This window comes from Peromyscus eremicus, chromosome X, assembly GCF_949786415.1.
Source record: "Peromyscus eremicus chromosome X, PerEre_H2_v1, whole genome shotgun sequence".
Lineage (NCBI taxonomy): Eukaryota > Metazoa > Chordata > Mammalia > Rodentia > Cricetidae > Peromyscus > Peromyscus eremicus.
The window spans coordinates 89,596,196-89,617,612 of record NC_081439.1 but is presented as its reverse complement, the minus strand read 5'-3'; the positions used below and the strand labels follow the sequence as shown (position 1 = coordinate 89,617,612).

The 21,417-nt window shown below is 36.7% G+C and overlaps 1 protein-coding gene across 1 annotated transcript in view; it reads right to left on the bottom strand.

Moving 5' to 3' along the window:
• The window catches only part of Col4a5 (collagen type IV alpha 5 chain), a 211,377-nt gene that overhangs the window by 39,125 nt on the left and 150,835 nt on the right, over window positions 1-21,417 (bottom strand). The window contains exons 34-37 of the mRNA XM_059251446.1: window positions 18,861-18,959; window positions 13,914-14,003; window positions 13,086-13,225; window positions 5,365-5,491 (exon numbers count right to left, since the gene is read on the bottom strand). Of these exons, the coding sequence (XP_059107429.1) occupies window positions 5,365-5,491; window positions 13,086-13,225; window positions 13,914-14,003; window positions 18,861-18,959 (456 nt within the window). The remainder of the gene's footprint in view (window positions 1-5,364; window positions 5,492-13,085; window positions 13,226-13,913; window positions 14,004-18,860; window positions 18,960-21,417) is intronic.

Here is a 21,417-nt window from a genome sequence, read left to right as displayed (position 1 = left end):
TTTGGGACCTTTATTCATGTCATTTTATTGCATAACATGTATCTTTTTGTATGTTCTATGTTCTCTTATATTAAAAACTTATTAATCCTTATGCAAGTACTATACCACCTTAATTACTGCATACCTTGAGATTAGGGAGTGCAAACCCACTAACCAAGCTTTTTCAATGAAGGTTTTTCTTTTCCAATATTATTTCAAATACTCTATGCATTTTCCATTTTAGAATTAGTTTCTTAATGTTTTTCTTTTTCTTTTTTTGATTTACTTATTTTATTTTATACATATGAGTGCTTTTGCCTGCATGTATGTATGTGTACCACATGAGTAGCTCTTGCCCTTGGAGTTCGGAAAAGATTGTCCAATGCCCTGGAACTGGAGTTATAGATGGTTGTAAGCCGATATGTGGGTTCTGTGAATTGACCTGGGTCTGCTACAAAAGCTAACAGTGCTTTTAACCCCTGAGCCAATTCTCTAGCCCTTATGATTTTTTTCAAAATTGTTTGGGTTATGAACTGGAATCACTTTAAATTGATAGACCACTCTGGTGACAACTGACATTTAAATATTTTTAGTTGCTACTCCATGAATATTATATATATATATATATATATATATATATATATATATATATATATATATATAATTTCCTCCATAGGCTCATATTGAATGATTGATCAGCAGTTGGTAGAACTGTTTGCAAAGGATTAGAAGGTGTGGCCTTGTTGGGGAAGATGAGTCAGTAGGGTTGAACCTTGAGGTTTCAAAAGTCCACATCCATCCCAGTTAGTTCTCTTTGTGACTCATAGTTGTTTATAGAGATATGAGCTCTCAGCAACTGCTTCAGCACCAGGTCTGTCTGCCTCCATGCCCCCAACGATGATGGTCACAAACTTTAACCCTCTGGAATTATGAGCTCTCAGCTAAACACTATCTGCTATAAGTTGTCTTGGTCATGGTGTTTTATCACAGCAATTCAAAAGCAACTAATACAGCACATTACAGATGATAACACATATGAATGAATGTGAATTTTAAACAGCAGAAAAGAACAAATAACAGAACTAGATTCCTGTATTACTAGAATATTAAAATAAGTAGAAAACTTCTTTAAAATGGATATTATAAATGTGGCCAAGAACCTACAACCATGGGAACTGGTTATATAGCTCAGTGGAAAAAGTGTGTACATGTGCTTGTGCTGCCCTGGGTTCACTGCTAGAATCAAAAAAATTAACAAAAAAAATGTGCAGATAAAATTGTACATAATGAGTGAAGAAAATAGTCAATTTCTGGAGAAATAAGGTAATTCTTAAAAAGAAAATGGTTATCAAATTTTCTTATTGATATTAAAAGAATATAGAACAAATCATAAAAAATGAATCAGTAAACATGAAGGTAATTAATAACAGCTGTGACATTTAAATCAAAACAAAACCAAAACTGGAAAGAAAATATGGTCAGGGCTGGTGAGATGGTTCACTGGGTAAAAGTGCTTCCCACCAAGCCTGAGGTTTGATTTGAACCTCAAATCCTCATGGCGAAAGAAGAAAGTCAATTACCTCAGGTTGTTCCTTAATCTCCACATGTGTTTTCACACACACACACACACACACACACACACACACACACACACACACACACAAAGAGAGACACAGAGAGATACAGAGAGAGACAGAAAGACACACACACACACACACACACACACACACACACACACAAAGTACATAAATGTAAAAAAAAAAACCAAAGCCTCCATAACCAATGAGACAATACTGAATAACATATTACTACTATAAATGCACTCCAAAAGAGTGGGGAAAATATCTGAAAGAACTACATGAAGAGCAAATAGCTGGAACTTCTTAAAGTTCTTCCAAAGTAACAATCTTACAGATCAAGGAATAACAATAAAAAAGAAAGAAATACAGTGACAACCCATCATGGGAGAATGGAATAAATCAGTGATAGTGGCTGGAGAGATCGTTCAGTGGTAACATGGAATAATGCTTTTCCAGGGGACCAGAATTCAGTTCCTATTATCACCTAAGTACAGAGGCTCACAGACTCACAACCTCTAATTACCTCTAGAGATATGATGCCCTATTTTGTCCTCGGCACCTGGATGCACAATCACATATCCCTACACACACACACACACACACACACACACACACACACACACACACACCACAAAAAACAATACATCTTTTAAAAATGGTACAGGAAATAGAAATGTATCCAGAAAAAAAGCAGGGTATAAAATACAGGAAAAATGACTTAAAAAACAGTGACTTATTATCAGGACACACATTCAGATCAAAAGATAGTAGAAAAATACTCAGTGATGAAGGGGGAAATGTCAAAGACAGATTTCTAGCTGCTAGGAATGTGGCTCACTGTACAGTGTTTTATTAGCATGCAGAAGACCTTGGATTCAAACTCTAGAACTCCTCAAGGAGTTAAAATTTTCTTACAATAAAAGTAAAATAAAGGCATTTTCAGGTAAATGTGAGATAATTTGTCTCCGGCAGTAACTTCATAATAAATGATAGTTGGAAGTACATCAGGCTCTAGGAAATAATACCAAATGGAACTGTGATATAAAACAATGTAGAACAATTCAAATTGAAAATATATAGGTACATGGAAAAATCAATTCTCCTTTCTCTAATAAATTATTTAGAGTTCAATAAACAGTTTAAAACACATATAAAGCTAGATAAGCAATCAGTGGTAGAACACTTGCCTAGCATACAGAAATTCTTTTGTTCTGTCACTAGCAAATAAAATTGATATTAGCAATTAATTATAAGAGTCATTATGCACCTAAAAATGAAATACATGAAGACAATCACAAAGACCTTGATAAATAATTATATATATATATATAATATAAAATGGTATAACGTTGCTTCAGTATGGGAAAATAAGAGTACTGAAATGTCTAGAGCAGTCATTTAAAATAGTGTAGAGAGGTGTGGATTAAAAGCCAACAAAAGAGAAAAAATGAATAGAAAGCAAAGTACAAGTTAATTTTCAATGATTAATAAAATCCAATGAATGACTAGAGTGGTGATTTGAATGTGAATCTCCCTCATAGGCTCTGGCATTTGAGTACTTGATCCCCAGTTAGTGATACTGTTTGGGGAGGCTTAGGAGGCATGGCCCCTGTGTATGCATGGTCCTTCTGGTGTCTACAGTTTTTAGAGGAGAATTTAGGATACACTCATGGAATATATTCCAAGCCACAGTACAATGTACTAACTGAAAGCTACAGTGTATTTTGAAAATGAGATAGGCTACAACCTCATTTTGTGTTTACAGGGGAAAATACATACATATACACACATATAAAAAAAGAAGGTTGTAGTTTCTCTCTCTCTCTCTCCCTATCTCTCTGTCTGTCTGTCTATCTATCTATCTATCTATCTAGTCTTCCTACTTCAGATCACTGAATTCATATCTTCCTGTTTTGGTCATAAACACTATTGGTAGCTCAGCTTTAAGTTTTAAGCAATAATTTGGTAGTATTACCACTCTTCATTTATGGCTCCTAAATTATAAGTCCTTCAGTATTTGATAAAAATCATTATATTCTGATAGTTCGTGAAAAAAATGTGAACATCTTGAAAAATCACAAGGCCTTTAAAAGACCCATTTTAGAGTTAGCAAGTGCTCAGGCCTGAGCTTCAGGACTCAGATTAAAAGAACTAAAAAATCATTTTTAAATTAGTCCATACAAATTCTATGGAAGGACTCCCATTATGAAATGAATCCATCCTCTTTCTCCCTTATTAAGTAAAGAGGGGAAGATCACAAATAAGCTGCTGCTGAAGTTTCCAGACACTAGAAAACGAGCTTTTGTTTCTGTTTTTCTCACATTTTCAAAACAGTCCCTCAACAATCCATTTTGAAGTCCTGGGTCTTCAAAAATACAACAAAGGAGACATTAAAGTTCCTCTTTAAAATAGCCCATCCCATCCATCGCACAAGTTTAAAATATGACAAATATTTAAAGATTCATGCTACATGCAAAATATACAGTTCCAAACTAATTTAACATTCCACATAACTAATGCAGAGGGGAGAAGTCTTTAAGCTCAATGTCTGCACAAATTTTAGCTGTTTTAGAGAAATTGGAGCATGTTTCCATCAAAGATATATCAAAGAATATTTACTTCATTTTTAATAATAGCTCTAAACCATAAACACTAAATAGTCCATCAACTAGAGAATACATAATTGATTGTGGAACAAATTTTCAATTATTACACAGCAATGACAAGAAATAACTGACATATACAACATGACTAGTGAATCTTAGACATAATTATGAGTCAAAGAAATCATATACAATGATATAGTACAGTGGTTCTCAACCTGTAGGTCACAACCCCCACCCCTGAGTTGCATATCAGATATCCTGTGCATCAGATATTTACATTATAATTCATAACAGTAGCAAAATTACAGTTATGAAGTAGCAACAAAATAATTTTATGGTGGGGACTCACCACATCATGAGGAACTGTATTAAAGGACTACAGCATAAGGAAGGTGGAGAACCACTGGCATAATACATAAAGCATGATTCATTCCTCTTACATGAATTTCAATAACAGGCAAAATTAACTGAGGGTGATTGAAGTAATGATAATAGTTATCACAGGATGAAGAGTTGGGATGGTGAAAAGTGGTGTGGGTAAACAAAAATAACATTTTGATTTTGGTTTGTGTGGTGGATTCATAGGTCTATACACAGGTATAAACTCTTCCAGAGACACGAATTTCCATTAAAAGGCTAAGAAAAAAATAAATAACCAAAGACTCAACTATGCAACTGTGAGATTCAGAAGCAAACTAAAAATCACACAGCAGCATGAAATAACAGATACAATAATCTAGGTCAGGCTATCTACTTGACTATAGTGCTGTCTCTTTGCTTGAATGCCTCAGTTCTTGTCATCTGAATGAACAGCGTGATTGTTCTACCAACAGCTACCAGCTGTGTGCCTGCAGCCAATGTTCTAAGAGAATCAGCAGCAGGCAAGAGCCTGGCAGAGTGCATTATCACCTGAAAAACTAGTAAAGCCTCCGAATTGATTTTTGGCTACCAGTCAAAGATTGAAAAATGCTCCACCAAACAAGTGTCTCTGCCCACAGGATATTGGCCTGCTGAGTCATGAGCACTCGTTCTCCTTACACAGAAAGGCAGCTGTGCAAAGAAAGGTAAAGTTCTACTTTGAGATTATGTTGCTAAACAGTACAGGATGCAAGTCTGCCAAATAAGAGGTGGCTCCCAATACTAGTTAGAGTGGAAAAGAAAGGAAAGGGGAAAGGAACAGTAAGGAAAAGCACACCTACCTGGGAATCCAGGCAGGCCTGGCTGCCCTTTTGCTCCAGGGCTTCCTGGTAATCCAGGCAGACCAGTATCTCCCACAGAACCTTTGATACCTGGGTTTCCTGGATATCCAGGTAGACCAGGTTCACCCTGAAAACACAAATGAAAAGACAAAACTAAAGTCTGTTCATGATGCTGATTGTATAACAATGAAACATTATTTATAGGGCTTTTACTCTATGCCAGAAACTCTGCTAAATGCTTTATACAAATTGCTTCCCTTAATCATCACAACAGCTTGGTGAGTTACATTTGTCATTTCCATTGATAAAAGAGAAAGCCAAATCTCAGACATCAAGAGCCTAAGGTCTTTGGTAAGTGGCAGAAATAAGATCTGAACTGAAGTCTATCAAATTCCAGAGCTCACGCTATTCCTGTGCTACATGGATGTATCAATCTCATAAATTCTTACCAATCCTATTAGAAAGGTAACATTATCATCTGCCTGTTATAGTGATGCAGCTAGCAAGTGGTGGCATCTGAATTTTGACTTCAGAACTTGTGGTTTGTCATCTTTATATGTTTTAATCAATTCATGGCTTACAATAAGTCAATAGCTACACTAGGTTCTAAAGGAAAAGGTTGATGGTAAGATAAAATTACCATGAACAATCTATCAATTTTTTAGTAGACATCTAATAATCTGTTCCTTTCATGAAATTATTCTTGACAAGCAGCCTACATGGCCCATGGGCTGCATGCAGCCAATGAGAGCTATGAATGTGGCTCAATACAAAATTAAAAAAAAAAATTACATGAACATTATAAGACCTTTGTATTTTTTGGTAACTTCATTGTGCAGTTCTTCACTATGAACTTTATAGATGACAATTTCATGTTACAATGTCAAAAGGTTGGACACACATGTGATGTCAGGGTAGGTTCATATTCCTCAACAAGTATAAATCATATGCAAATTATAACTCTTGAATTTCATTCAAAGTATCTTTGTGGCCACAGGCAATGTACATATTGTTGCTATTTTCCTCAATGAATATTTACATTATATTTCTTTCAATACAATCATAGAAGAATTCCTATCCACGTTAATAGTTTTAAAACTTTTCCCTAATACTGATGAAAACAGTGTACCATAATTCTAAATGTGTACCATGGTACTCATGCTCTGCTCATGAGGAACATGACCTCTTCAACAGCATAGTAGTGTTCAATATCACCTACAGAATGTCTCCTTCTTGGACTTGTCTGGGTGAATAATAAGACTTGCTGTTTAAGACTTCTGTGTTTCTATAGTATGCTAATAAGTTTTTAAATTAGTATCCCATTTCCTTACATTTTTTCTCAATAGTTAAGAATCTTGAGCTGAGGATGCATGCATTTTTTTTTTCTGACCTCTTATGCATCAAACACATAGCCCATTTTGGAGCACATAATGGGTATCTAATAATGACTTGGCTTGAATTGATCCCACATTAGATGTTTATGCAGATAAACTAGGTAAGTACCATTGAGCTTCATCCTAGCCTGGCCTTCATTATTTATGAATGAATTAAATTTATATATCAAAGAAAAACATAGAAGAAATTCTAATATTTCTATTATGGGCAAACCTGGAAAGAACCCAACATACTTCTTATTATTTATGATAAGTAAAGTATGTTAAATTCCCCAAATGATACCAATCTCTAAGCTGTATTACCTCTGTCCCTCAGCACAATTTTTATTACTCTCATGGCAAGTAAATTTTGAGTATTTTATAAGGACTTCTGAAATGAATTACAATTTACTAGCTTAAGCTTTACTTAACATTTTGTAATTCATACATTTACCATGGAGAATCTACGGGTTTCAGAAAATACATGCCTTAAGAAATACAGAGGAGAGGATTCAGACAAATCAAAAGATCAGACCAGGAATCTCATGCATCAACACAAGAAAACAAAATTTCAAGTCTATTTGTACTTTTATCAAAGCTAGGAGTGACTTGAATACAGTGAGGCTATAAATATTTACATTCATTCTATACTCAGCTTTGATAAGATTCTTGAAAATCAAGCATATCAAACCAAAATGAGCCAAATTTACCTCTGGGTAACAATCTTACAAACATAGTAACACTGGGAGACTATATATTTTCTTTTTAACAAGACTGATTGTATGGTCACTATGTTGTATCACATACACCATGCAGACTAGAACCTCGATTCAATATCATTTCTCTTACTAAAATTCCAATTGGCAAGCTAAGTATTTTGATCATAGTCAATCTTTACTATGTCTTAGTAATATTAGCATCTTATCTTCCATACTGCAACCTATGACTCCAAAATATATTTATAGTTTGTGCTATTTTATAGATTACATCAAAGTTAATGGAGAAGCTAATCTTTGCCTTTGCTGTGGATGAGTGATGGATAAATAAAATGCTGATTGGCCAGTAGCCAGACAGGAAGTATAGGTGGGGCAAAGAGAGAGGAGAGGTCTGGGAAGTAGAAGGCTGAGGCAGAGAGATGCTGCCAGCAGCTGCCATGAGAAGATGTTAAGATACCGGTAAGCCACGAGCCACATGGCAACTTATAGATTAATAGAAATGGGTTAATTTAAGATATAAGAACAGCTAGCACGAAGCCTGAGCCATTAGGTCAAACAGTTTAAATAATATAAGCATCTGTGTGTTTATTTTATAAGTGGGCTGCAGGACTGCGGGGGCTTGGTGAAACCCGGAGAGAAACTCTCCAGCTACATGCCTTCTTGCTTGAAAGTGTAAAATTGAAGAAGCAATGCTACTGGGAAAAATGAAAACAATGAATGGAAAACATTTGGTTGGATAGGACAAACCCCATATTCTGCTGAGTGGTAACATTAAACATAAAATGGTAGCCCATCAGTTGGAAGTAGTCTGTATCTGATGATGCATTTTTTATAGCCCTATCCACACATGGGGATGAAGGATACTACAAAGAAATGTAGAATTGTTCTAGTTCTACCTTAGACCAAGAAAGTTAACTAAACAAACATTTTGAAACAGGGTTTCTATGTTATCCAACATGCCTGCTCTTAGTCATACATCCAAAGAAAACAAAATCACCGGGTTAAAAAGACACCTTCACTCCTATGCTTACTGCAGCACTGTTCAAAATATCCAGGATGTGGAACCTATTTAGTGTTCACCAACAGACAATTGGGCAAAGAAAATGTGGTTCACTAGACTAGTAGTAAGCTTCAAAACAGCATGAAATTTTGTCACTTATGACAACATGGATGGACCCAGGGAACCTTATGTTCAGTGAAATTAAGCAGAGAATGATACACGCTTCTCACAGATGGTAGGAGTAAAATGTTGGTTAACAGAGATTATGGAAAATAGACAGGAGAGACAGACAGAAGGTTTGGTTAACAAAGTATGATGTTATCGCTAGATAGATGAAACATATTTACATTTTTCATAGCATGGCCTGGTGAATATAATGAACAATAAGGCTCCATGTTTTTTAAAAAAGTTAAAAGTAACCAGGAATTTAACACTGCCTTCTGGACCCAGTAAGGCAGTTATCCCACATGAACTTTAGCAGTTGTGACAGCATGTGCAAGACCAAGCCAGATAAAATCTCAGCACGGAGTGTGGGAGGTGGGCATGAAGTCCCACCCCATGTAAATGAGCTATTGGCAATTCATGGCTGCTGGGAGAGAGAGAGCCAGCTTCTTCAGTGATGCAGCCTCTGAGAGACTGCCACTTGCACTGGTATATAGCACTTCACCCATGCACAAACAAGCACACTAAGTGAACTCAGTTATTTTTAAATAACAGATGAAATTGGCAGGAAATAGTGGAGTGGATTTAATGAAAAATATATGCATACATGAAATTCTCAAACAATAAAAATCACAAAAATTTAAGGGGAACTATTTACCTACCCAATGTATACACAAATCAAAACATTAAATTACCTTATAAATACACACAAATAGAATGTAACAATCAAAAGATAAAACAAAATTAACAAAAAGCAGTTAATACGACGTTTTTGGGTAAACTTTAGGTATTATTGATGTGAAATTCGTACATATTAAATGCATACATGTTGATGAATTTGAATAAAAGGATGTAACCACAATACTATAATCCAAACCAAGTTACCCCCAATATTCTCATTCTTACCCTTCTCTTGTATGTGTTCTTGTGTGTGTATGTATGTATATTGTAATAATACTGCTTAAAAGAGCTCTCGCTCTCTCTCTCTCTCTCTCTCTCTCTCTCTCTCTCTCTCTCTCTCGCTCTCGCTCTGGCTCTCTCTCTCTCTCTCTCTCTCTCTGTGTGTGTGTGTGTGTGTGTGTGTGTGTGTGTGTGTTTCAATAACATGGGTAAAAGAGCTGGGTATAGTAATGCATGCATGCTTATAATTCCAGCAGTGGGAAAGCTGAAGAAGTTAAATATAGAGTTCAAGGCCAGCTTGGGCTACATAGTGAGTTTCAGGCCAGTCTGAGCTATAGAGTAAGAGTGCATATAAAACAAATAAGCAAACCAACCAAACAAACAAACAAAGACAATCCACATAGCACATAATGTAAAATTAATTTTCCGCACATTTTAAGATGAATGATAATGACAACCATATGTACTGTATTAACCCACAGATTGCTGGACCTTACTCATCATGCTTAAATGAAGTCTGAACACAGTAAACAACACTGACATTTTCTCAAAGTAAGCAAGACAGAGTATATAATAAGTTCTTCAGGTTTCCTATGTATTTAGCTCTCCCAACTAGGACAATATTAAGTTAATATGGACAACTGATAAATAATAGTACAAGGCTGCTTGGCCAGGCCAAATAGTACCACAAACGATTTAATACATGTATGTGAAATGTGATCAACATTGCAAAAACATGGCATTATATTTAAGATGATAGATTCAATATTATTGTTTACTATTTAAGAAAAGATTATTAATAATATTGCTCCAAATACCAGACTGGTATAGACAAAAGTGGCTCAAATTGTCACAAATACATCAAAGAAAATGTGACTCATAAAATCAAGCTATGCCATATTATTGCAGCACTATATGTAGGTCTAGTAAGATATATATATATATAAATATATATATATATATATATATATATAATTTATATTATAATTATTTTAAATATCTTCAAAACCAAGTGCAAGGAAACCAACATCTATTTGTTCATCAAATCTGAGGATACTAGAACTTAAAGCATCCAAAAATTAAATTAAGTTCAAGGCAAGTGAAAACATTATGTTTATAGGTAGAAATCTTGTATCAGATTTCCCATCACAGAGGACAAAGTATTTGTACAACTTATTGAAATAATTTACATATCACACAAGCCAGTCAGTTCAGTGTTCTTAGTACATTCACAGAGTTAGACAACTATCATCAAAATCTAATTTTAGAAAATTTAATCTTATACACACACACACACAAAAAAAACCAAACCAACTGTATTCATTAACAGTAATTCCACACTCTTTTATCACTCCAGGCCCCAGCAACACTTACTCTGCTGTTTATGCTGCTTCACCTATTCTGGTGGACATTTTATATAAATAAAATTATGTAATATGGTATCTTATGTCTGGCTTAATTTACTTAGGGTGAATTTTGGAAAATCATCTACATTATATCAGTACCTTATTTCTATTAATAATCACATATTCTATTGTATAGATAAAGCAGGATTTGTTTAGCCATTCATTCACCTATGGACATTTGGGTTTGTTCCAGATTCTGATCATTATAAATAATGATGCTATGAGCATTCACATACAAGTACAAGTTTCTGTGAAGAGATACACACTCACTTCTTTTGGATATATACATAGAATTGAGACTGCTAGATTATATGACAGCTATAATTTTTTGAGGCCCACCAAATATTTTTTCATTGCAGTTGTATCATTTTACTTTCCCACTAGCAATATGTAAGGCTTCCAGTTTCATTACATCCTTTCCAACCTTCTTGGAAGTGGCTATTTTACTGAATGGGAAGTGGTATCTTACTGCAATTGGAATTTGAATTAATATGACCAGTGAGGATGGCCATATTTCAATGTTCTTATTAATAAGATGTTTCCCATCATGCCTAGTTTATGCTGAAGATGAAATCTAGGCATTCACAAATGTTAGGTGAGCTTTCCACCAACTAAGCTACATCCCCAGGCCCTGTTTACTAGTTTTTAATTGAATCTCTTTAATGGGTATAAAACATTATCTCACTATGTAATTGACTTGCATTTCTATATTGATTAGTGATGTGGAACAACTTTTAATGTAATTACTGGTCATTTGTATATGACTTTTAGGTTTTATTCAAGGCTGTTGCTTATTTTTGAATTGGACCGTTAGGGCTTTCTAAAACAGCTAATTTCTGTCACCTTCATTCTTGTATATATGGGTATCTTACTGAAGTATACCTATAAGCCACATAGAAAAAAAAGCTAAAAATTATCCTCTTGCTTTAAGAGTACCATAGGGGCTGGAGAGATGGCTCAGCGGTTAAGAGCACTGGCTGCTCTTCCAAAGGTCCTGAGTTCAATTCCCAGCAACCACATGAAAAAAAAAAAAAAAAAAGAGTACCATAGATAACTTTCAATTCAAACAGTTTTCTAATACCTTTAATTATAAATTCAGAGATGGTTTATAGTGGTGGTTTTCACTATACTATATGTTGAAATTAGTCCATTATAGAAAACAGTATATATGAACAAATAAGAAATTTAAAAAATATAATTTTAAATCAGTGAGTAAAAAACGGAATTTCTGCCGGGTGGTGGTGGCGCACACCTTTCATCCCAGCACTCGGGAGGCAGAGGCAGGCGGATCTCTGTGAGTTCGAGGCCAGCCTGGGCTACCAAGTGAGTTCCAGGAAAGGCGCAAAGCTACACAGAGAAACCCTGTCTCGAAAAACCAAAAAAAAAAAAAAAAAAAAAAAAAAAAAAAAAAAAAAAGGAATTTCTTACAGATGATATTGGGCCAACTGGGAATTTTTCTGGGGAAAAAAGGTAGTGGACTATATTCCCAGGCCTACACATCTTCACGAGCAGAAGACTGTTTTGAAGGCTTGAAGTCAAGCCTCCAGTCTTTTCCCTCATCCCTATGTCTCATGACGACTTTTCTGTTTCATCAAGAAAATATGAGCAATCACTAAACTGCATCCTTCATATTTTTCTCCAAACTTTCTTTTTCCAAAAGCTTTCCTATCTTCCGGGATTTCGGGGCCAAGAAATTCAGAGTCATCCTTCGACACCCTCCTTTGTCTCAGATTTCATAAACAAATCTTTCTGGTTTGACCTATGAACTACGGTTCAGCATCAGACCATTTCTTATCACTTCCACTGCCAAAAGCCTGATTCAAGCCATTAGTATGTCTATGCTATATAGTTAAATACTAGCATAACTGTTCTGTATACTATCTGTTTTGAAATCAAAAGGTTCAGTTTTAAAATGGATAATGTACAATCATGATATTCTTTCTGTTTGCTTGCCATTTTACTTAGGAATAAAACTAATGATAGGCCCCTAGATAATATATTCCTTGTTACCAGCTTTCCCTTACAACCTAAGGGAAAATGAAAGGAATAATTCTTTGCTCAGAATATTCCTTGTCATTCTGCAGTTTGTTTAGTAAAGAATTAGAAGTGAGCACAATTAAAGAAAAGCTATAATTTTCAGATGTGATGAGAAGAATAGGATTACCTTTGGACCAGGATGACCCGGAAGACCAATGCCTGAAACGCCAGGATCTCCTTTACTTCCTTTCTGGCCAGGTAACCCTGGAGAGCCAGGTTGTCCAGGAACTCCAGGAGGCCCAGGAGGCCCATCCACACCTTGAGGGCCTGTTGAAAATATGTAATGTATAATATTTAATAAAATAGTCTTTACTCACTGCAAACGTAAGATGAATGTGATTTAGCAAAAAGATCTTTAAAAAAAACTTCTGTAAACTGAGTATATAGAGTGAGTTTCACATACGGGCTTATATATCAACCATTTCTAAAGAAATTTTGATGGAAGAGAAAAATCCAGAGAACACATATGTTTGTGAATTCTAACTTTTTAAAAATTCTGTCCCTTATTAAGTCACTTTAAATATTTTTTGGTTATTTTAGAGACTGTCCTACTCTGATTCTGTCAACATTAGCTGCCCCATCTCCAATGCTGCTGATGGAATCCAGGCCTCTTACATACTATCACTTTGCTACATATCTAGACTTTATACTTGCATCTTTTCTGATTTTAAAAAAGGATAAAAATGAGGGTTGGGTCACTGGTCAATTGGCAGAGTGCTTGCCTCATATGCATAAAGCTGTTTGATCTTTAATACATTATTAACATTGCATGGTGTCAAGCACTTATAATCCCAGTATTTCAGGGGTAGATGCAGGAGGACTACAAGTTCAAGGTCATCCTCAGCTATGTAGCAAGTTTGATGATAGCCTGTGCTACATGAGACCCGGTCTCAATGTGGGAAAAAAGACAGTGAATATTAATAGGATTAAATGACTATGACTTTTCATCACTCACCAGGAAAACCCATGTCACCAATGTTTCCTTTAAGCCCAGGAGGCCCTGTAAGTCCTGGTGGACCAGGGAGACCAGGGTCACCCTTGGGACCTAGAAAAATAATGTTGGTAAAATTAAAGCAAAGAAATGACATCATGGGATTGGAAGGATAAATTTCATTGTATTAAAGTCCACAGATATAACTCAGTGTGAAATAGGTAGGCAGTCCCCCAGAAGTCTCCTTAGTAACATATTGGAATATAATAATGCTAATACAGGTCTTTAAATTCAACTTCATAAAAATAAAGGTAATTTTACCTGAGCACCTTGGTTCTTCACCTAATACAATTCCATGCATTTGATGATTTATTTGTTGCGTATGTATAACTACCCCTTTTTGTGTACTCACAGACAAATCCAATATAAGAATGTTTAATACAACTTCAGCCATTGATCTCTGTCATAACAGAGCTCCACTATATTTAGGCCAGAGAGAGATAAGGGTTGGTAATTTGATGGAGAGATGCTGCATTGACCGGGATGTATTTGAGGAGTCTACTAAGAACATCACAGGTGCTTGAGCTGTATGATGTCACCTACATGTTTGCCAGTGCCACCATACATGCAGTTTTCTTTTTCTTTCACCGGGGACTTCCAGCTTTGGGAAGAGAATGCAAAAGATGCTGGGAAGGAATCAGGAGAGAATCCATCTTTCTCAATCCATCAGGATAATGAGGTACGAATTTGATGGCAAACAAATGACCTTCAGAGCTTCTAAGAGGTTAAAGACCTTTTTATTTCCTTAGGGGCTGAACTAAAATCAAGCAGCTGAAAGTTTTATGAGAAGGAAGACAAAAACTAAGGCAAACCATTCACTGTAAGAGCATTTGTGCTGTAACAGATTACAAGGAGGCTTGGGAAACTTTTATCCTTAGAAATTTTAAAAATTAAGCTCCGATTGGACCCAAAGGTGAGTCTTTGTTCTCCTAGCCAATAACCCCAGCCTCTAGAATTTAGGCCCAGGGGCACAATATTAAGAGCTGCAAAGGAAAAAAGGCCAAGTAACATATAAAGTCAGACCCGTCAGAATAACACTTGACTTTTCAAGTGGAGACTCTGAAAGCCAGAAGGTCCTGGACAGATGTTATGCAGACACTAAGAGACCACAGATTCCAGCCCAGACTACTATACCCCACAAAACTCTCAACCAACAGACCAATCTCCCTCATGAACATTGGTGCAAAAATACTCAATAAAATACTGGCAAACCAAATCCAAGAACACATAAAAAAATCATCCATCATGATCATGTAGGCTTCATCTCAGAGACGCAGGGATGGTTCAAAATATGAAAATCTGTCAATATAATCCATCATATAAACAAACTGAAAGAAAAAAATCACATGATCATCTTATTAGATGCTGAAAAAGCCTTTGACAAAATCCATCACCCCTTCATGATAAAGGTCCTGGAGAGATCAAGAATACAAGGAACATACCTAAACATAATAAAGGCAACTTACAGCAAGCTGACAGCCAACATCAAGTTAAATGGAGAGAAACTCAAAGAGATTCCACTAGAATCAGGAACAAGACAAGACTGTCCTCTCTCCCCATACTTATTCAACATAGTACTTGAAGTTCTAGCTAGAGCAATCAAACAACAAAAGGAGATCAAGGTGATACAAATTGGAAAGGAAGAAGTCAAACTTTCACTCTTTGCATATGATATAATAGTCTACATAAGTGATTTCAAAAATACTACCAGGGAACTCCTACAACTGATAAACACCTTCAGTAATGTGGTAGGATACAAGATGAATTAAAAAAAAGTCAGTAGCCCTCCTATATGCAAATGATAAATGGGCCAAGAAAGAAATCAGAGAAACATTACCCTTTACAATAGCCACAAATAATATAAAGTACCTTGGGGTTACTCTAACCAAACAAGTGAAATACCTGTATGACAAGAACTTTAAGTCCCTGAAGAAAGAAATTGAAGAAGATATTAGAAAATACAAAGATCTCCCACGCTCATTGATAGGTAGAACCAACATAATAAAAATGGCAATCTTACCAAAAGCAATCAATCTACAGATTCAATGCAATCCCCATCAAAATCCCAACACAATTCTTCACAGACCTTAAGAGAACAATACTCAACTTCATATGGAAAAACAGAAAATGTAGGCTATGTAAAACAATCTTTTGTAATAAAGCAACTTCTGGAGGCATCACCATCCCTGACTTCAAGCTCTACTATAGAGCTATAGTAATAAAAACAGCTTGGTATTGGCATAAAAACCTACATGTGGACCAATGGAATTTAATAGAAGACCCTGACATTATTCCACACACATGAACACCTGATTTTTGACAAAGAAGCCAAAACTGTACAATGGTAAAAGGAAAGCATCTTCAACAAATGGAGCTGGCATAACTGGATGTCAACATGTAGAAGATTGCAAATAGATCCATATTTATGGCCATACACAAAACTCAAATCCAAGTGGATCAAAGACCTCAACATAAATTCAGTTACACTGAAACTGATAGAGGAGAAAGTAGGAAGTAGCCTAGAATGCATTGGGACAGGAGACCACTTAATAAATATAACACCAGTAGCATAGACACTGAGAACAACAATTAATAAATGGGACCTCCTGAAACTGAGAAACTTCTCTAAGGCAAAGGACACAGTAAATAAGACAAAATCACAGCCTACAGAATAGGAAATGATCTTCACCAACCCCACATCTGACATAGGGCTGATCTCCAAAATATATAAAGAATGCAAGAAACTAGACATCAAAATAACAAACAATCTAATTTAAAAAAATGGGCTACAGAGCTAAACAGAGAATTCTCAACAGAAGAATCCCAAATGGCTGAAAGACATTTAAGGAATTGCTCAACATCTTTATTCATCAAGGAAATGCAAATCAAAGTGACTCTGAGATACCATCTTACACCTGTCAAAATGGCAAAGATCAAAAACACTGATGACAGCTTATGAGAGGATGTGGAGCAAGGAGAACATTCCTCCATTGCTGGTGGGAGTGAAAACTTGTACAGCCACTTTGGAAATCAGTATGGCAACTTCTCAGAAAATTGGGAATCAATCTACCTCAAGACCCAATGATACCACTCTTGGGCATATACACAAGGTATGCTCAATCATAGCACAAGGACACATGCTCAACTATGTTCATAGCAGCATTATTCCTATTAGCCAGAACCTGGAAACAACTTAGATGCCCCTCAACCAAAGAATGGATAAAGAAAATGTGGTACATACACACAATGGAGTACTACTCAGCTGCAAAAAACAATGACATCATGAAACTTGTAGGCAAATGGATGTAACTAGAAAATATCATCCTGAGTGAGGTAACCCAGACCCAGAAAGACAAGCATGGTATGTATTCACTCATAAGTGGATACTAGATGTAAAGCAAAGGATAACCAGACTATAACCCACAGCTCCAGAGAAGCTAGGAAACAAGGAGGACCCAAAGAGGGATGCATGGATCACCTTGGGATGGGGAAAAATAGGGTATCCCAATGAGTAACCTGGGGATGAGGGAGGGTAATAGAGGCTAGGGGATGGGGGATGGGAACATGAGAGAAAGGGATGGTCAAGCTGGGGGTGGGACAGAGTGGAAAAGCAATGAAAGATATCTTGATAAAGAGAGACATTATGGGGTAAGGGAGAAACCTGGTGCTTGGGAAATTCCCAGGAATCCACAAAGATGACCCCAGCTAAGACTCTTAGCAGTAGTGGAGAGGGTGCCTGAACTGGCCTACCCTGGTAATCAGATTGGTAAATACCCTAACTGTCATCATAGAGCCTTCATCCAGTAACTGATGGAAGCAGATGCAAAGATCCACAACCATGCACCAGGCTGAGCTTCAGGAGTCCAGTTGAAGAGAGGGAAAAGGGATTACACGAACAAGGGGAGTCAAGATCATGATGGGGAAATCTACAGAGACAACTGAACCAAGCTCAAGGGAACTCACAAACTTTAGAACTACAGCTGTGGAACCTGCATGGGACCAGACTAGACCCTCTGCATACAGGAGACAGTTGTGTAGCTTGGTCTGTTTGAGGGGCCCCTGACAGTGTGTTCAAGATCTGTCCCTGGTGCATGATATGGCTTTCTGGATCCCATTACCTATGGCCAGACACCTTGCTCACCTTGATGCAAGGGCGAGGGGTGAGAGGCTTAGCTGTCCCCCCATGGAGAACTTACCCTTTTGGAGGAGGGGATGAGGGTGAGTTGGGGGAGGGGAAAAGGAGGGGAATGGGAGGAGGGATGAGAGGGGGATCTGTGGTTTGGTATGTAAAGTGAATAAAAAAATTAAAAAGGATAAAATAGAAATGATTTCCAAATAAAAAAGAAATTTTAAAAATTAAAAATTTCAATCATCTTTTTACATTGTAGGCAACAAACAAACAACAACAATAAAAGCAAAAAACACTGGTGACTTTTTCAGGCTCCTACCGGATAATTGTCTTATTTATATGCTGCAGTGTCTGTAGTAAAATGTAGCACCTTACTTGAATCATAGTTCTACATATATTCTGATGAGAGCAAACTGTGAATCTGAATAAGCAAAATAAAATGTCCTATATCTCTTGTCTGTTCAAACTTGGGTCAAATGTCAACAATTTTGTCAGGCCTCACTGCACTTATCATGACCGGATCCAAATCATCAATTAAACATGATAAGGTCACAGTTACTTTTCTTTTCTTTTTTTTCGAGACAGGGTTTCTCTGTGTAGCTTTGCGCCTTTTCCTGGAACTCACTCGGTAGCCCAGGCTGGCCTCGAACTCACAGAGATCCGCCTGGCTCTGCCTCCCGAGTGCTGGGATTAAAGGCGTGCGCCACCAACGCCCGGCCACAGTTACTTTTCCAGGGATTGCTGTTAGCTAGTCAAACGCCACAGTGGTCTATTTTACGTACCTGGTAGTCCTGGTGATCCAGGTTCTCCACTCAGTCCAGGTTGCCCTGGGTCTCCAGGTAAACCCTGGTAGCCTTTTGGTCCTGAAAGTCCAGGAATACCTTCCAAGAATAAGCATAAAAAACAAGTCAGGCTGATTCTTAATAATAAATTAATTTGCCAAAAAAGCTGCTTAAATGTTGAACTGTATGTAAGTGAAAAGGAGAAACTGGCATATTCTCTCTCTTCCTCTCTTCCTCCCTCCCTCCCTCCTTTCCTCCCTTCCTCCCTCCTTCTCTCTCTCTCTCTCTCTCTCTCTCTCTCTCTCTCTCTCTCTCTCTCTCTCTCTCTCTCTCTCTCTCGTGTGTGTGTGTGTGTGTGTGTGTGTGTGTGTGTGTGTGTGTGTGTATGTGTGTTGGGGGATTGCTACACTTTAACCATTTCTCTATTTCTGTGCTCTATGTCAAAAACTCATTTTTCTGATAGTCCACTTGATTTCCTAAATCAAGAAGACAAAATTCCTAGGACAAATGAGAATGAAAAAATGACCAAAAAAGATGCAGCAGAAATCAACTTCAAGATGATGCCTAGAGAAGAAAAGATGGATAGAAACCATCCCTTCCTTAATACTCCTTAACCAGACTCCCATGGATTTATGACATTTTCTGATGCCCAACACAGGACATGAACCCATGACCCTGAGATTAAGAGTCTCATACTCTATTGACTGAGATAGCTGGGCTACGGCGGGGGGGGGGGGGGGGGGGGGCGGGAGGGAGGAGAAAAGGGGGGATCTGGGGTTGGTATGAATAGAAAAATTTCAAAAAAGAAAGTAAAAAAAAAACTAGCTGTAACCGAATGGGATTAAAATTAATGCTTGTGACTGAAACAACAACAACAACAACAACAACAACAACAACAACAACAACATCCCTTATGTAGTGCTTGGGAGGGTAAGGATGCTCTGAAGGGTGTCTGTCACATTTTGGGAATAAATTACCAAACTTTTTTTGGAATTGGCAGTGGTAGTTTTGCAGCCTCCTTACTTCTAACATGATACAGGTGTAGATCATGAATTATTAAGATGGCCCTGGAGAGTGATGGGATGTGTAGCTCAGTGAGAACTTGCCTATCACTGAATTTGATCCCCAGCACTTCAAACCAGAACAACAAAATAATGTTCAATGCCTGGCCCTGACTACCTGTAGCAATGATAGCAGTGGCCAAATGTACTACAGACTATTAGTTTCTCCAATTTTTACTATCTCTCATCAAGAAATTTAGATCAGCCCAAAATGTCAACTTCCTCTTTGTTCTTATCTGTCTCAAAGTATTTTATTAGTAATCCTATGGTAGAAGTCAAGTATATTTCACCATTCCTATAATTCAGAAAGCATGGTTAAAAAAAAAAAAAAGAAGCATCCAGGTGGTGGTGGCCCAGGCTTTTAATCCCAGTACTAGGGAGGCAGAGGCAGGCGAATCTCAGTGAGTTCAAGGCCAGCCTGGACTACAGAGTGAGTTCCAGGACAGCCAGGACTGTTACACAGAGAAACCCTGTCTCAAAAAAACAACAAAAAAAAGCCACATAAGACAATAACTCCAGGAGCTGATGACATTGCTCAGTGGATAAAAGAACATGTCACCAAGCCTGAAGACCTGAGTCCAACCTCCAGAGCCCACATACTGAAGCAGGAGAACTCACTCCCATAAGTTGTCCCCTGACATTTACATAGGAATTGTAGCATATACATATGCACACATACCAATCAATCAATCAATCAATCAATAAGAATCTGATTTTTAAAAGAAGAGATACCTAAGAAAGACATTCCATTTTAGTCATCCTAAAATTTACATGTTCCTGCCCCTTTGTGTACTTTGTGTGAAAATTTCCAGTATAAGAAATATTATGTTAAAGAAAATTTTCATCAAATCATGCTCAATGTGAAACTTATAACATTTGTTTACACACACATACACACATGTACAACTGACAACATTTGTAGAACACAAAAAGAATTGCAAATGTGCTGAAAGCTATAAATTAATGACCAATCTAAAGTTTCATAATGTTTGAAAGGCTAGCACTTTTTCAACAAATACGTTTCTTTCTTTTCTATAGGTGCCTTATGTTAATTTATGTATAGTTATATATATATATGTATGTATGTTTTGTGGTAGTTTTGATGAACTATGTTATACTTCTATAAAAAGAAAAGAACAGTTTTATAATTTAAAACCTATTATATACAACATTATACTATTCACCTTCATTTGGATTCAAGGAGAAAATAACCGAAAAGGACCACCACATTTCCTAAATAGCAAATGTTGTTCTCAAATTATTGTGACTATATATCATTTTCTAAACTCCTGGAAAACTGAAGGCAGTTATTTAAGTCTGTTTTATTTATGAATGTACTTACTTATGTATGTATGTATGTATGTACATATGTATGTATGTATGTACATATGTATGTATGTGTGCTCATAGGTTTCTTGGCACATGTGTGTTTGCAGGTGCACATATAGGCCCAAAATTGAAGTTGGATGCCTTCAGAGATTGTTTGACATGTTGTT